This window comes from Pan troglodytes, chromosome 8, assembly GCF_028858775.2.
Source record: "Pan troglodytes isolate AG18354 chromosome 8, NHGRI_mPanTro3-v2.0_pri, whole genome shotgun sequence".
NCBI classification, from domain to species: Eukaryota; Metazoa; Chordata; class Mammalia; order Primates; family Hominidae; genus Pan; species Pan troglodytes.
Window position 1 is genome coordinate 135,776,675 of NC_072406.2, and position 13,496 is coordinate 135,790,170.

A 13,496-nucleotide genomic window follows, 5' to 3' on the forward strand; every position below is an offset into this window, starting at 1 on the left:
TCATATGACAGTGGGTGGAGGAGACAGTGTTATATGATCTCCAGACTCTCTCCCAGCTCTGTGGGTCTTTTCTATTTCATGTTAATGCTGGATAATGTCCAAATATGGCCAGGGGTGCTGGACACACTTGAGAGAGTAAATGGCCTGATTTGGGTGGAGGGTAGAATTCTGTTGAAGGCTTTCCCTGACCTCATAACATGGTATTAGCACCCTTGCCTGGAGCTGTCTGGTGGCACCGAGAGGACTCTAAGATACATGGGCTGTGTCTTTCCTCGCCCTCCCCCAAAGAATGAAGGTCCCTTTAGGATCACCTGACCGCGGCTATTGTCAAAGACCACCAGGATCCGAACCCAGGGAAGAGGACTTCCTTGCCAGCATTCTTTCCTGTGCATGACATACTTTGAGCTTTGCAAAATGTTTTCAAAATTGTTCTGAGCCCTTCCTTCCATGCAACTTCCTTAGGAACACAGAGCCAGGATCGGAAGCAAACAATGGGACCAGACTCTTCTAGTTAAAAGATCATTGAGACGATATTGTCCCACCTTTTTGTTTTTCACATGAGACATGCAGGTCCAAGGAGTGAACAGAGATGCCCAGGACCATATGACAAGTCAGCAGCAGAGTTGGCGCCAAAGCCAAGACAGCCAGCTATTAGCTAATAGCTGGGTTCTCAGTGCAGCTTGGATTTCAGAGTCAGACGGACCTAGGTTCAAATTCTGCCTTTACAATTACTGGCCATGTGACCTTGGGCAAAGTATCTAACCTCCTGGGACATCTGTTTCCTTGCATGTAAAACAGAGATGGTCATATCTCCCAGGGCTCAGCAAAACCACATATGGAAAGTGCTTAACACAGTGTGTAGAATAAAACCCAGCCTGATGAATGTTCACCATCATCATCATTGGTGTAAACTGTTATTGTTATTTGAGGAGGCAGTCTCAGATAAATTGAGGGTTGGGCTGGGAAACCGTGGTCTGCAGGGCACAGACAGGCCCTGGCCCATGGCCACTCCAGGCGGTGCTTAGCTATGTCCTCATTAACAGCTTCCCTGTCTCTCCGCAGGCTAGTGGAGCTCTTCTCCACGGTGCCCATCGGCTCCCACTGGGGGGTGCTGTCCAAGTGCTTGGCGTACAGCAAGGCCGCATCAGACCCCTTTGTGTACTCCTTACTGCGACACCAGTACCGCAAAAGCTGCAAGGAGATTCTGAACAGGCTCCTGCACAGACGCTCCATCCACTCCTCTGGCCTCACAGGCGACTCTCACAGCCAGAACATTCTGCCGGTGTCTGAGTGAAGGACCGCGCTCCTGCTGAAGAGTTTAGAATGAGGCAGCGGTGAGAAGAAGGGTGGGAGGGCGTGGGGGCCCCTGGGTGGACACCACCAGCCACCAGTCCCTGGCATGCCCAGTGATCCTGGTTCCCTGGCTTGTAGGGGCTCCAGAGCCTGCTTCCTGGTTCCTCAAGGGCAGATATTGGACACTCCTTATTTGTCACCAAAGGATGACTGTAGGCCGTGTGCTGGCCTTTCTTTCTAAGAAGCTGCTTTGAGCTCCTGGACTCACCTGAGGCTCCCTGGGGGATGACACTCAGTTCTGTCACTGTCAAGGATGCAGAGAGCTGGTGGTAGGTGGGAAGCATGGTGTCCACCTGCCTGCTGACCACTGGACGCTGCTCCATGCTGAAGAAAAGTGACAGTCTCCAGGGGACATTTCAGCCATGCTGAAAGGGAGGCTGGCAGTGGTCATTTGGCCCGGATCTAACATGGCACCTCGTCTCCACAGGGTAGTGGTGGCTGCTTCAACCCAAATATTATTCAGCTGGTACTAACGACATTGTGCCCAGCTGGGACTCTTGGGCTCTGTGCCTGAGGGAAAATGTTTCACAACTAGTGGCTGCCCAATTGCTGCTGACCAGTTGTCTTAGAAATGGTCAATTGGATTCAACTTTAGTCCTCTCCTTCCCCCTAAAAGCGAATGTTTGTGTGTGCAGACAATCTTAGCATGAAAATGGTTTAAATAGGCTGGTCCTACATGTATTAGGTTCTTTCAAGTTTGACTGGGAGGTCACCTTTTTCTGATTTACAAGTCCTAATTGTTGGAGCTCAGTAAAGGTAGGAGGAAGGTGGCTGGTTGGTCCTCCCTTCCCCCTGTTTGTGACCTGAATTTACAGGAAGTGTTTCAACTTGTCTTATGCATCTTATCTGGCATGTCCTGGGAGATGGATGGGCAAGAACTGGCCTGAGCAGGGATTTTTGCCTTGATTTTAAGTCACTGGGTTCCATTGTCCTGGCACCTCCATTTCCTTAGTTTCTGTAAGCCTATTAACAGAAAGTAGAGGCTGTTCAAGGTTATCAAGAAAGTGCCCTGTGCTAATGATGAGATAGTGAATTTTTTTTTTTTCGAGATGGGAGTTTCACTCTTATTGCCCAGGCTAGAGTGCAATGGTGCGATCTAGGCTCACCGCAACCTCTGCCTTCCAGGTTCAAGTGATTAGAGACAGTGAAATTTTTATGGAATACTGCACCTATAAAACACATGCCAATCTGTTAGCAGTCCTGACTTGATTTAATAAAAACCAAGGAGAGCCACCCCTGCTTTCTGGCCATCTCTTCTTTGTCTACCATTTCAAATTGACTTGTGAATACTCAGAGCAGTTATTTTTCAATCCTCCACTCTAAGTGATTCCTCCAGGGTGGGAAGCACGGGGAGCAATGGAATCAGATGGCTCATTCTCTCCTTCCAGCTCTTTACATCCTAACTTTGGAGGTATAGAAGGAAGGATGTGGTCCAACGGGAAGGAAGTGAAGAGTCTATTGGTTTTTACTTCTAGGCAGTCCCAATTTTTAAAGGCAGAGAAGTATCTGCATCTTTATTTGAAAAGACGTCTTATTAACTCTTAGCTCCTCAGTTAGAAAACAATTCACCTGGCTTAGTCTTGTCTAGTTTCAAAGTTTCCACGGAGACTAGAATGGAGACAGGTGTAGCTTCCAAGGAGGCCTTGGCATCTTGCAGTTGCTGTCAGAGATGGGCTCATATCTGCTTGGGGAAGCCAATGGGGCACAATCCTTCCCAATTTCATGATCTGGGGCATCATGTCGGTAGCTGAAGTCAGCCACGGTGGGAGTGTTTATACCATGAAAATCAGCAAGTGCTGTAAATCAGGCCTTTTGCCCCACAGAGAGCTGATTGTGAAACATCTACTAGCACACCACTGCCAGACATGACTGTGTGTGTCCCTGAAACAAAATTGCTCTGGCTCAGAGCTCCTTTGGCCACTCATATTACAATAGCAACAGACATTTGCTTCCTGGTGGCAAGTAACTGTGCACCCTCCAACATCCCAACCCCAGAGGGACCAGTGGGATTGAAAACCAGCAGAAGCCAAGACAGGATGCACAGCTGAATTGGAGGAGAGTAGCTCCCTTCTCACACAAACGCTTTCAAAGTTGGGCAAAAGTGGCCCAGTGCATGAGGTCAGTCAACAGCCAAATTCCAGCAGCAAAATACATTTTCATCAATATCACTTTGGGAGAATAACTGTGGCACATGCTCTTTCTGCTTTCTCTGTACTGTATAGGCAACGTGTTGTACTCCCAGTAGCAACTAGATCTCTTTTACCTCTTCTTTAGCCAAGAAGCAAGATCTGTCACCCACAACATCACATATCTTGAAAAGATGCTTTTCATAATTTTCACTATACCTCTAAAACCAATTGTACCGACATCACGTAGACAAAAACTCCAGATAAATCCATTGATTGGGTATTTTCATTATTATTTGGACACATGAATTAAATCCCAAGGGAAAGTGAGAAGAAAATTAATGTATTAGCAACCAGTGTTAGCCAACTCTGCTGTAATTACCTTTAGATAAATGTTTATTTTCATCTCTATACAGTCTATCAAATTTGCCCCCTGGCTTTATTACTCCCAATTGAATTATCTACCTCATTTTGTTAATTTAATTTATCAAAGGTAACATTGTTTTCTCAGGTATAACACATAGAAACACCAAGATTTTCAGCATCTGAATCAAACTAAAATTACTTGCTTGACTTCACTCCAGGGTGAGACTTGACCTTTAAGGCCCAAACTCTGGTGAACTGTTGGACTGGGTAGAAATCTTTCAAGAAGCTTGGAAATAAGGCCATAAAGGAGGGGCTTTCAAATTCCTAAATCCACATATAGGGCTGAGTTCCTAGTCCTACACAATCAGAATTTGCCTTTTTAAGTCACCCTGCAACTATTCCGGCTTTTTATATGGCACCTTTCTGAGGGAGGGGATTTTACAGCCGAGGGACCTCCAAAGGGAACGTCCATTTGCATGTGTGCCCTGGTATTTAGGGTTTGTCTCATGGTCAGCTCGCCTCTCAAAGATGGCTTACCAATCACCTGCCTGTTTTTACTTAGAAAGCAGGCTTGGGCAGGAGGGGAAATGGATTTGAACCATCTCAGACCAACTCTATCTCTTCTAGGACTCAGCTCAGCCTCCTGTCCCCATGAGCAATAAAACTCTCTCCTTATGTCTGTGAAATTCGTTTTCTTTTTCATGGTGCCTTTCTTTCTAAGAAAAGATAGAAAGAATGGGGCCAGGTTCATGTCCCGGTTGTCACCCTTTTACATGCTTGGGTGCAGGTAGATGAGGCCTTCCCATGGCTACAGTGTGACCCTTGGAGGAACCAAAGGCTGTGCATTGTTAGAATTTAGCCCAGATGCAGGATAAACTAGCTTGCCTGAGTTTAATGAGGATATTATATCAGGTGCCAGGAATCCCTTGGGTCAGCTCCTATCCTCTGGACGGGGAGCACCATGGGAAAAAGAGGTCCGAGTCATATTTAGGGCTTCATGTGTCTGGAAGGGAGCCATTAGCTCTTAAATTATTCACAGAAGTCACCACGGAAGGTTGTTTAAGATGCAGATTCCAGCATCCCCTCCTCAGAGATCAATTTCAGCAGGGCCAGGCAGGACCTGGGTTTCCGCACTTTTAATCATCGATGCCCAGGTAACTGATAGGAGTTTTCTTCAAACCATCCCCTAAGGAGAAATGATCTTAGACACTTGGATAAACTCTATAGAAAATTGAGTGTTTCTATTAATAACTATCTAGGTTTCAATTGTCTTGTATCTTTCCCTAATTCTCCAAACAGTTCAATCTCCAGCTTTATTCAATGGCTGGGCCATTTTGTTCTTGGAGGGACAAAATTGACCTCTCCATGAAATTGCAAAAACCCATCTTCATTCCTTTTTATGGGGCTCCAGGTCATAAGGATGAGATATATTTGGGGTACTGGCAGAGGATGGCAGAGCTGGCTGGCTCTGAGCCAGGAAGCCTTGTTAGAGGAAGGAACTCTGGCATTCAGAGGGGTCCCCTTGGGGGCACTTGCTTGGGTCTTGGATCAAACTCTACTGGGGCAGCCTGGCTGTGGGAGGTGATGACATCTGCCACCTCTGCCACTACCCAGAGCTTGTCCTGCCCTCTTCCCAGCCAGCCTCACACACAGGAGCTGAGCCAGGCTGAGGCAAGGTCAGCGAGAGACAGTTCTCCATGCCAGTATCTGGGTGTGGGTCTCTTGTTGGCTCCCAGCTCATCCCGTGTGGCTGACCCTTCCAGGTCACTTGGAGCAGCCAGTAATGACAGTGTCCTAACAGCTGGTGGGTATGGAGGAAAGACTAGACATCAGGCTATGGACTCACATGGAGGGCCCTGGTGTTGGCTCTGGGACCTGGGCTGGGCCGGACCTGGGGAGAGGGTGGGTGGAGCTTGGCCTCTGCAGTTTGCGCTTGCAGGTTCAGGGGAGAAAGTTGTCTGAGATCAGGGTTTAGGGGTAGTGTTTCCCATTAATCTTCATCATAATCTTTTGATGTAGGTGCTGTTATTATCTCTACGTTACACATCTGGGAGGATTTGAAAGTCCTGGAGACAGGGAGGTTTGGGGGAGAATGCAAAACAGGGCAGGGCTCTCAAGGAGGGTGGACCAGTGACCATGGGGAAACTGAGTGTTTCTATTAATAAGTATCTAAGTTTCAATTGTCTTGTATCTTTCCCTAATTCTCCAAATGGTTCAATCTCCAGTTTTATTCAAGGACTGGGCCATTTTGTTCTCAGAGGGACAAAATTGATCTCTCCATGAAATCCCCTGCACCTCACTCTGGGCAGCTCTAGGCTCAGCAGATGTTTTTCTGCCATTAGGAAACAGCCCCTTACTCTCAGCTCCTGTGCTAACACCCATACCCACCAGCTGGGCGTTGGGACCTCTCCCGTCATATGGCTGCCACTTGCTTGGGAAGGAATTCTCCAGACTCCTTTTACTTTGTATGTGTTTCTAGGGGAATTCTGAGGGAAGAAGCTTTGCAGCAACCTCTGTGCCCAGAACATATGGCTCACAAGTCCTTTGTGCCGACAGGGAATCTATCTAATTGTTTTAGTGTGTGAGGCTCATTGTCAGCCTAGATTTCCCTGAAACTCTGGGCCAGCAGCCCCCAGGAGCATCAGTAGGACCCTGCATTTCCCCTGGCACCAAAGTGGACCTCTTTGCACCTTGCAGCCGGGAGAACTGACTTAGAGGGCCCTGGTGTTGGCTCTGGAACCTGGGCTGAGATGGATTCGGGGAGAGGCTGGGTGGAGCTTGGCCTCTACGGTCTGTTCTTGCAGATTCAGGGGAGAAAGTGGTATGAGAGCAGTGTGGTTTGTAAGTTCCCCAACTTCCCCACTGGCTCACACTGTCTCCCCAGACCAATGGCCTATTAGCCCCCAAAAAGTTAGTCCAACCCCAGGCCAGCTGCCTTTGCTCTGCTGTGGCCTAAGTTCTGGCCTGGTCAAAGGAAGGTGGCAGGAACTCCAGGCTTGCTCCTGCCCCCTCACACCTCATTCCACAAATGCGGAGTGAAAGAGCAGGAGCCAGACACATCTGGGGGTTGACTGTCTAGAAAGGAGGAATCAGAGGTCCCAAGGAACACAATCATGCAAATTCCTAGGGAATCTGCATCAGGAGAAAGAAGCGGCTAGGACACATGGTGGCTTCACTCAGCCTGGCCAAGACATCACTGTGCAGAAGAAGAGATCTGTCAGGGGTCCAGAGGAGCGGAGTCCTGGAGCCTCTGGGAGGGTGGCATGTGGCAGCTGCAGGCTGTGGTCCAGAACTATGAGCAGACTTGCCTGTCACTCTCCAAACATTTACTGAACACCTACTGTGTGCCAGGCCCTGTGCTTTGTCAGGCTCTGGGGGAGACAGGTCATTACTCTGCAGTGTGGGAAGCGGGGCTGCCCTGGAAGTGTGTACTCAGTGCTGTGGGGGTACAGAGGGAGGGCTAGAGAACTTAGCTGGTGGGAAAGGAGGGTTCTGGAAGGCTTCTCAGAGGTGGTGGCATTGGGCCAGAACTTACAGTAGGGAAGAGCATGTGGCAAGGCACAGAGGAGATGGGAGCCTGCCTGGTGAGGGGTCCAGTGGTGACAGAGCTCAGTGTGGGTCCAGAGATGGTGTCAGGTGAGGGCTGAGAGGGGAGGGCAAGTGCCCCTTGAGATGGGCTGAACGTGATGATGATCTGTGGCCAGTGGGAGATGATAGAAGTCTTGAGGTTGGGAATATAAGAATTAGGTCTCTTTTAGAAAGAGAGGACATGGAGAAAATCCATATATTTTTAGCTACCAAAAAAGAGAAGGAAGAAAGAAAAGAAATAAGAAGAGAAGCAAGACAGAAAAGAAGGAAGAGAGAAGGAAGAATGGGAAAGGAAGGAAGAAGGAGAGAAGGAAGGAAAAACAAAGGAAGGAGAAAAAGGGAAGGAAAGAAGAAAGGAAGGAAAAAAGGAAGGAGGGAGGGGAGGAAGGCAAAGAAAAAGAAGGAAGGAAGGAGTCCTAGCCACTTCTTTCTCCTGATGCAGATTCCCTAGGAAGTTGAACGAAGAAGGAAGGAAGGAAGAAAGGAGAGAAAGGAGGAAGGAAAATGAATCTCATTCATTTTGAGGGGCATCTTCATTACACAGCGTGGGGAGGGAAGCATAATTCACTCTTAAGAAACCAACCACACCAGCCAGGGCCCATCTTCTGACAATATCCTGAAGGGTTCGAATGTTTGTCTTCGGTAGGGAGTGCCACACATTTAATATCAATGCAGGGTCCTGATGGGCACTGCCACATACCCCCAGGACAAACGGAAAAATCCACACAGCAGAAACAAGCAGTTGGCAAAAGCTGTCCTCATGCTACTTGGCAATTCAATCACCCTCCCTTCACTCCCACACCTATCTCCGGGTGTTGCCCGTACAGTGTGTCATGTAAATAGCATCTAGCATTTAAAGGTCAAATTTGATGAGTCTAATCAATCTTAGCAGTGTTCCAGTTCATCACGTATACCCATATTTAAGGACTTTTAAAGTAATTTGGATTTTTAACTCAAAAGACGATGTGTACCCCTTGGGGCATGCGTGTGTTCTTAGGAACACCAGCGTGTGGTATTTCCTGTGTCCTCTCATGCATGCTCAGCATGTCACTGTTGTACTCATTCCCTGGCACGGAAGAATTGTTGCACATCTTTAATAGAAGCCAAAGCCCATGATTTGATGGTTTCAAGAGCCTAAAATCTGTATTTGGAGAGAGGAAGTCTACTCTGAACAGTGAGAGTTAAGAGTATCACCATCAAGGCGCAAGGCTTCAGTCTTATCCCGGACAATCCTCAGGGATTGGGTTTGATGTCGGGGGAGCATTGGATGCCATCACGTTGACACTCAATTGATTGGGTGACCCAAGATGGTCAGTTTCCTAAGGACCAGACCATAGTGACTGCTCATGCATCGGCTGAAATACCAAACACCCTGCACCAAAAGACTCAGCTTGACATTGCCTTGCACTCATGTATTACCAAATCTTTGCTTGAATTATTAATAGTAACCAAACCCTCTGCTCTAACAACCTTCGAATGTCAAGTTCCCTTGCAAGCTGAAATTGTTCCAAACCTCAACACTCCTGTTTTACAACAAACATGTAAATACAACCTCTTTTGGAGTGCAGAAACATTTGCGGAGTCTGGTGTGCCACCAACCCCATCAGGATTTCCCCAGGGGAAAATGGCTAACTCTGGATCACAAACAGCACAAATTAAAAAGGTGCCTTGCCTGATGCCCATTACCACCTGGGGTGGTTTTTCTAGACACCGGAATAGGCCAGATTTAATTTTCACAGGCTCATCTGGGAGAAGGATCAAATCCTGCCATCTGGATGTGCATTATTAATGCTGGTGTTTGGTGAGGAAGCTCCTAGGAATGCATAGATCTCTCCTTCTGCCATAGTATGTCGTGTGTAGTGGATGCCAGTAGACAACTTTAGCCACTCCCGTCCGTCCTTCTTCATGGAACACACTCATTTCGCCACACGGAGGCTTTACTCTGCCCAGTGTCCAATGGGAGAACCATCCCTTCCCTTTAGTGAGAGGACAGCTGGCTAAATGCTATCCTCAGTCCTCCTGGAGGCTCCTAGTAATGAGGGCACTGAACACCAATTCTTTACATTCCTTGAATTATCATAGATTCTATTTTTTTCATGTCTGTGAAAAGTGGGGTGGGGAACTCACACCAACCTTAGCTTGGGGCATCCAGAGAGTGGCTAGTAGATGATAGAAGGGAGTCCAGTTAAGGAAACCTAAGGTATGTGCCAGCTGGTTTAGCATTCAATATGGAAATGCACTTTATATTTATTTGCACACATCAAGAATACTTTTGGAAACCAGGATTTAGAAAAATAAAAGATATTTCTTTCCTGGGGACAAAGTGACCTGCAAATGATTGGCTTATGTACAATGTTGCAATCCCTTAATGTCAGACTCTTAGGAAAATGGGTGGGACATCTGTGTGTTTGTGTTGGAGTGAATGTGCCCATAACCCTGTGCTCCCATAAGTCTGTGTGCCCGTGATCATATGCATGTGGGTGAATGTTTGTGTGCCCATGATTATATGCATATGGGTGAATATTTGTGTGCCCATGAGTATATGCATATGGGTGAATGTTTGTGTGCCCATGAGTATATGCATACGGGTGAATGTTTGTGTGCCCATGAGTATATGCATATGGGTATATGTTTGTGTGCCCGTGATTATATGCATATGGGTGAATGTTTGTGTGCCCGTGATTATATGCATGTGGGTGAATGTTCATGAACACAAACAGCTACACTCGGAGTAGAAAACAAATGAAGCAAAAGTTTAGCATCCTCTCATGTGTGTCAACATTGTAGTTTTACATTTACTTTCTTCTAATCTATTAAACATAAGTATGGCTCCATTTTTTTAGTATTACCAGAAGCCCTCCCAATACGGCAATATTACCTTCTGTGTAATCCACTTGCCAACAGCTGTTTTCTGTTGAAATGGGACTCAAGAATTTTGAATCCAAGGCCAATGCTGCCTGCTCTGTTTACAATGGTTTGTGTTTTGTGGATACATATCAAATGCTGTAATATATTTTTATGATAGAATTGATGGTTAATACAGGGAAAAAGTATATATTGTGATTCTGTCCAATAAAGCCTCCTGTTATAAAATCTCTTGCACACTTTTGATGACCTGATGTAAACACATTTTAAGGTACAGGTTAATTGCCAGAAATGTTAGTTCCACGTAATTTCATGGTGACACCAAAGTTTCTATTTCTTCTCTTTCCTGTCTTCCAATATTGTACCCCTTTTCTCTCCCATTTCCAATGCCCCAGGTGCTCCTGCCCACCCCCGCAGCCTTCTGAGTAGTAGGTATTCATCCTTTGGGGGGCCATCTCTTAACTTGCCCAAAACCACAGCAGCCCTCCCCTTCCCAAACACCCCTGACCAGGGGGATGCGTATTCCCCACCCTTTCAAATACCTTGCAATTTTTGCCACTTTGGCCCAGTTCCTCAGGCTTTGCTAGATGACTAATTAACTTCTTGGATCTCAGAAACAGAGTAGGAGGGGCCTGGGAGAAGGAGGACCAGACTTCTTGGTTGCCTGCTGTGTGCTTGGCACTTTGCTAGGGGTCTTGGCTATAGTTTCTCATAGAGCTCCAGAGGTGGGGCTTCTCAATTAGTAGATGCAGGGACTGAGTTCAGAGAGGTTAAATGACTTGCCCAGGATCACACAGTAAGGAGGCATAGAGATTTGAACCCAGGTGTGACTGATACTAAACTCCTATTTTTACCAAATCCATGAAGACACTTCCTGAACTTAGAGATGATTCAGCAAAGGCCTCTCTTCTACAGCTGGGGAGACTGACGCCTAGAGAAGGAACTGACTTCCTGATATCAGATACTAGAACTTATAAGTCCTAGGATCTTAGGCAAGTTACTCCATTCTTTCAAAACTCTCTACAATTTTCTGGTTCAAATATCAGATTTGCCTCTTTCTATCCTAGCACAATCCCCTTTCTGTGGCACCATTTCCTCCCCTCCAAATGGGGAGAAGGACCCTCTATTCCTCAAGGTCTTGTGAGGATTAAATCAGCATGGCACATAAAGCACATAGCAGGTGCCTCACATCTGCAGACACCAGAGGCCCAATCCACATCACAGTGGCTCTCACGGGACTGCGGTCCCCCAGGCCTCAGCTACTGCTTCCTTAGGACAGTACTTCCTTCTCAGCCAAAGAATTAACATAAAATTAATATCCTAACATGAACAGCGACTAAGAACCAGAGCACACATGATCAAATTACCAGCATTGCCACTAACTGGCTGTACCACCTAGAATGAGTGACTTATCCTCTCTATGCCTCAGTTTCCTTGTGGATAACACTGGCTAGCATCACTACTGAGTCATCATGCTTCAGGCACTCAGAACAGCACTTGACACAGGGTTAGCCGCACAGTCAACATTGCCAGTCAGCCTCAGTGCTGTCTTTTTAGATAGCACTCTGTCTCCATAGAGGGGGTGTAAAGGCAGGCATGGGAGAGATTGTGGATGAGGGGACTGGGCTGGGGCTCCTTAACGTTGTTCACACCCATAGTGCTTACAACATTACAGCTTGATCCATTTCTGAGTGAATTTGCACAGCAGTCTCAAGCCTGACCCTGGGGCCAGGTATTTGAGCAAGAAGATCCAGACGTGATGCAGCCGGGTATCCCGTGGTGCTCGATGGCCCAGCACCCACCTGGGACTAATGCAGCTGACTCTAACTTCACTAGGCCCGTAGAGAATGGACATTGTGTATGGGGCTTCACTCCTGGGAAGTGAAGGAGTGGCAGGGGCCCCACAAACATTCTCTTAAGGTGGGCTCCAGGCCACTGTTCTAAGCAGACGGACCTCTTCTTGCCCTCCAATGCTGAATTTGGCTGTCTTCAGGGGAGTTGTGAGTTTCCTTGTAGGTCAGCCCAGCCCCAGAAGAAAAAGGAATCAGGAAAGCTGCTGTAACTGGGAATGGGAATGGGATGCTTCAGTCTGTGGGGGCCACTCTCCCCAGCATGGGAGCATCTCTAGTATCAGCTCCAGGGGAAGACCCTTATGCTGCCTAACGCTGTGAGTAGCTACCTATCCTGAACACCTATCCAGTCCCAGATGCTGCACTAATTACTCCAAAAACACCATCTCATTTAATACCTCAATATTCCTAGGAGGTGAGTGTCTTTCTTATCCCATTTTACCATTGAGGAGCCTCCAGGGATGGAGCAACTTGTGCAAGGTCACACAACTGCTCCCAGAAAGGCCAGCTCCATCTCTCTCGCTCCTAATGCCTCTCCCTTCTGCAGGGGCCCTGCAGGCAAGCTCGGGAGCACCCAGGGAACCACTGTCCCAGCGTCAATATCCACACTGCGACTTACACTCCCTCTTTGGTGACTTTCAACAAGAGTTTAAGATGGATATTTACAGAATCACATTCCATCTTGGCTTCTAACTTATGTCATTTGGCCTGATACAAGGCTCTTCACTCTCTTAGCTGTAATTTTCTCAACTTTAAAAATAAAGCTGGGTGTAAGATTAGACATAGAAACCAATAGAATAGAGTCCAGAAATAGACTGACCCATAGATGATCAATTGACTCCAACAAAGATGCTAGGATAAGTCGGTGGGGGAAAGGATAGTTTTTCATCCTATGGTGTTGGAATAGCCACATACAAAAATAAATAAATAGACAGACCTCCACCCATCCCTCACCCTATGTGCTGAGCTTAACTTGAAGTGTCTCAAGACCCAAATGTAAAGATGGAAAATATAAAACTTCCAGAAGAAAAGATGGGAGAAAATCTTTGCAACTTTGAGGCATGCAAAGGTGTCTTTGATAGAATGCGAAAAACATTAAAATTAAAAATTGATGAATTGGAAATTCATCAAAATAAAAAACTTCTGCTCTTGAAATACCATTTAAGAAATGAAAAGACAAGCTACAGAATGGAGAAAATATTTGCAATACATAGTCTGGCAAAAGAATGGTATCCAGAATACATAAGACAAATAACCTGTTAAAAATGAGCAAAAGATTAAGGCCTTGCTTCCAAAAAAAGATATGCCAGTGGCCAAACAAGCATATGAAAAGGTCTCAACATGATTA

The 13,496-nt window shown here is 46.6% G+C and overlaps 1 protein-coding gene across 2 annotated transcripts in view; it reads left to right on the forward strand.

The window, feature by feature from the left end:
* Positions 1-10,526, forward strand: part of GPR26 (G protein-coupled receptor 26) — a 31,097-nt gene extending 20,571 nt beyond the window's left edge. The window contains exons 3-4 of one of the 2 annotated variants that reach the window (XM_016919554.1): positions 1,063-1,334; positions 1,432-2,161. In XM_016919554.1, the coding sequence (XP_016775043.1) occupies positions 1,063-1,294 (232 nt within the window). In that variant the 3' untranslated portion in view covers positions 1,295-1,334; positions 1,432-2,161. Of the gene's footprint in view, positions 1-1,062 lie in introns of both variants that reach the window. The other variant, XM_521629.7, reaches the window with a different exon arrangement.
* Positions 10,527-13,496: the final 2,970 nt, after the last annotated feature.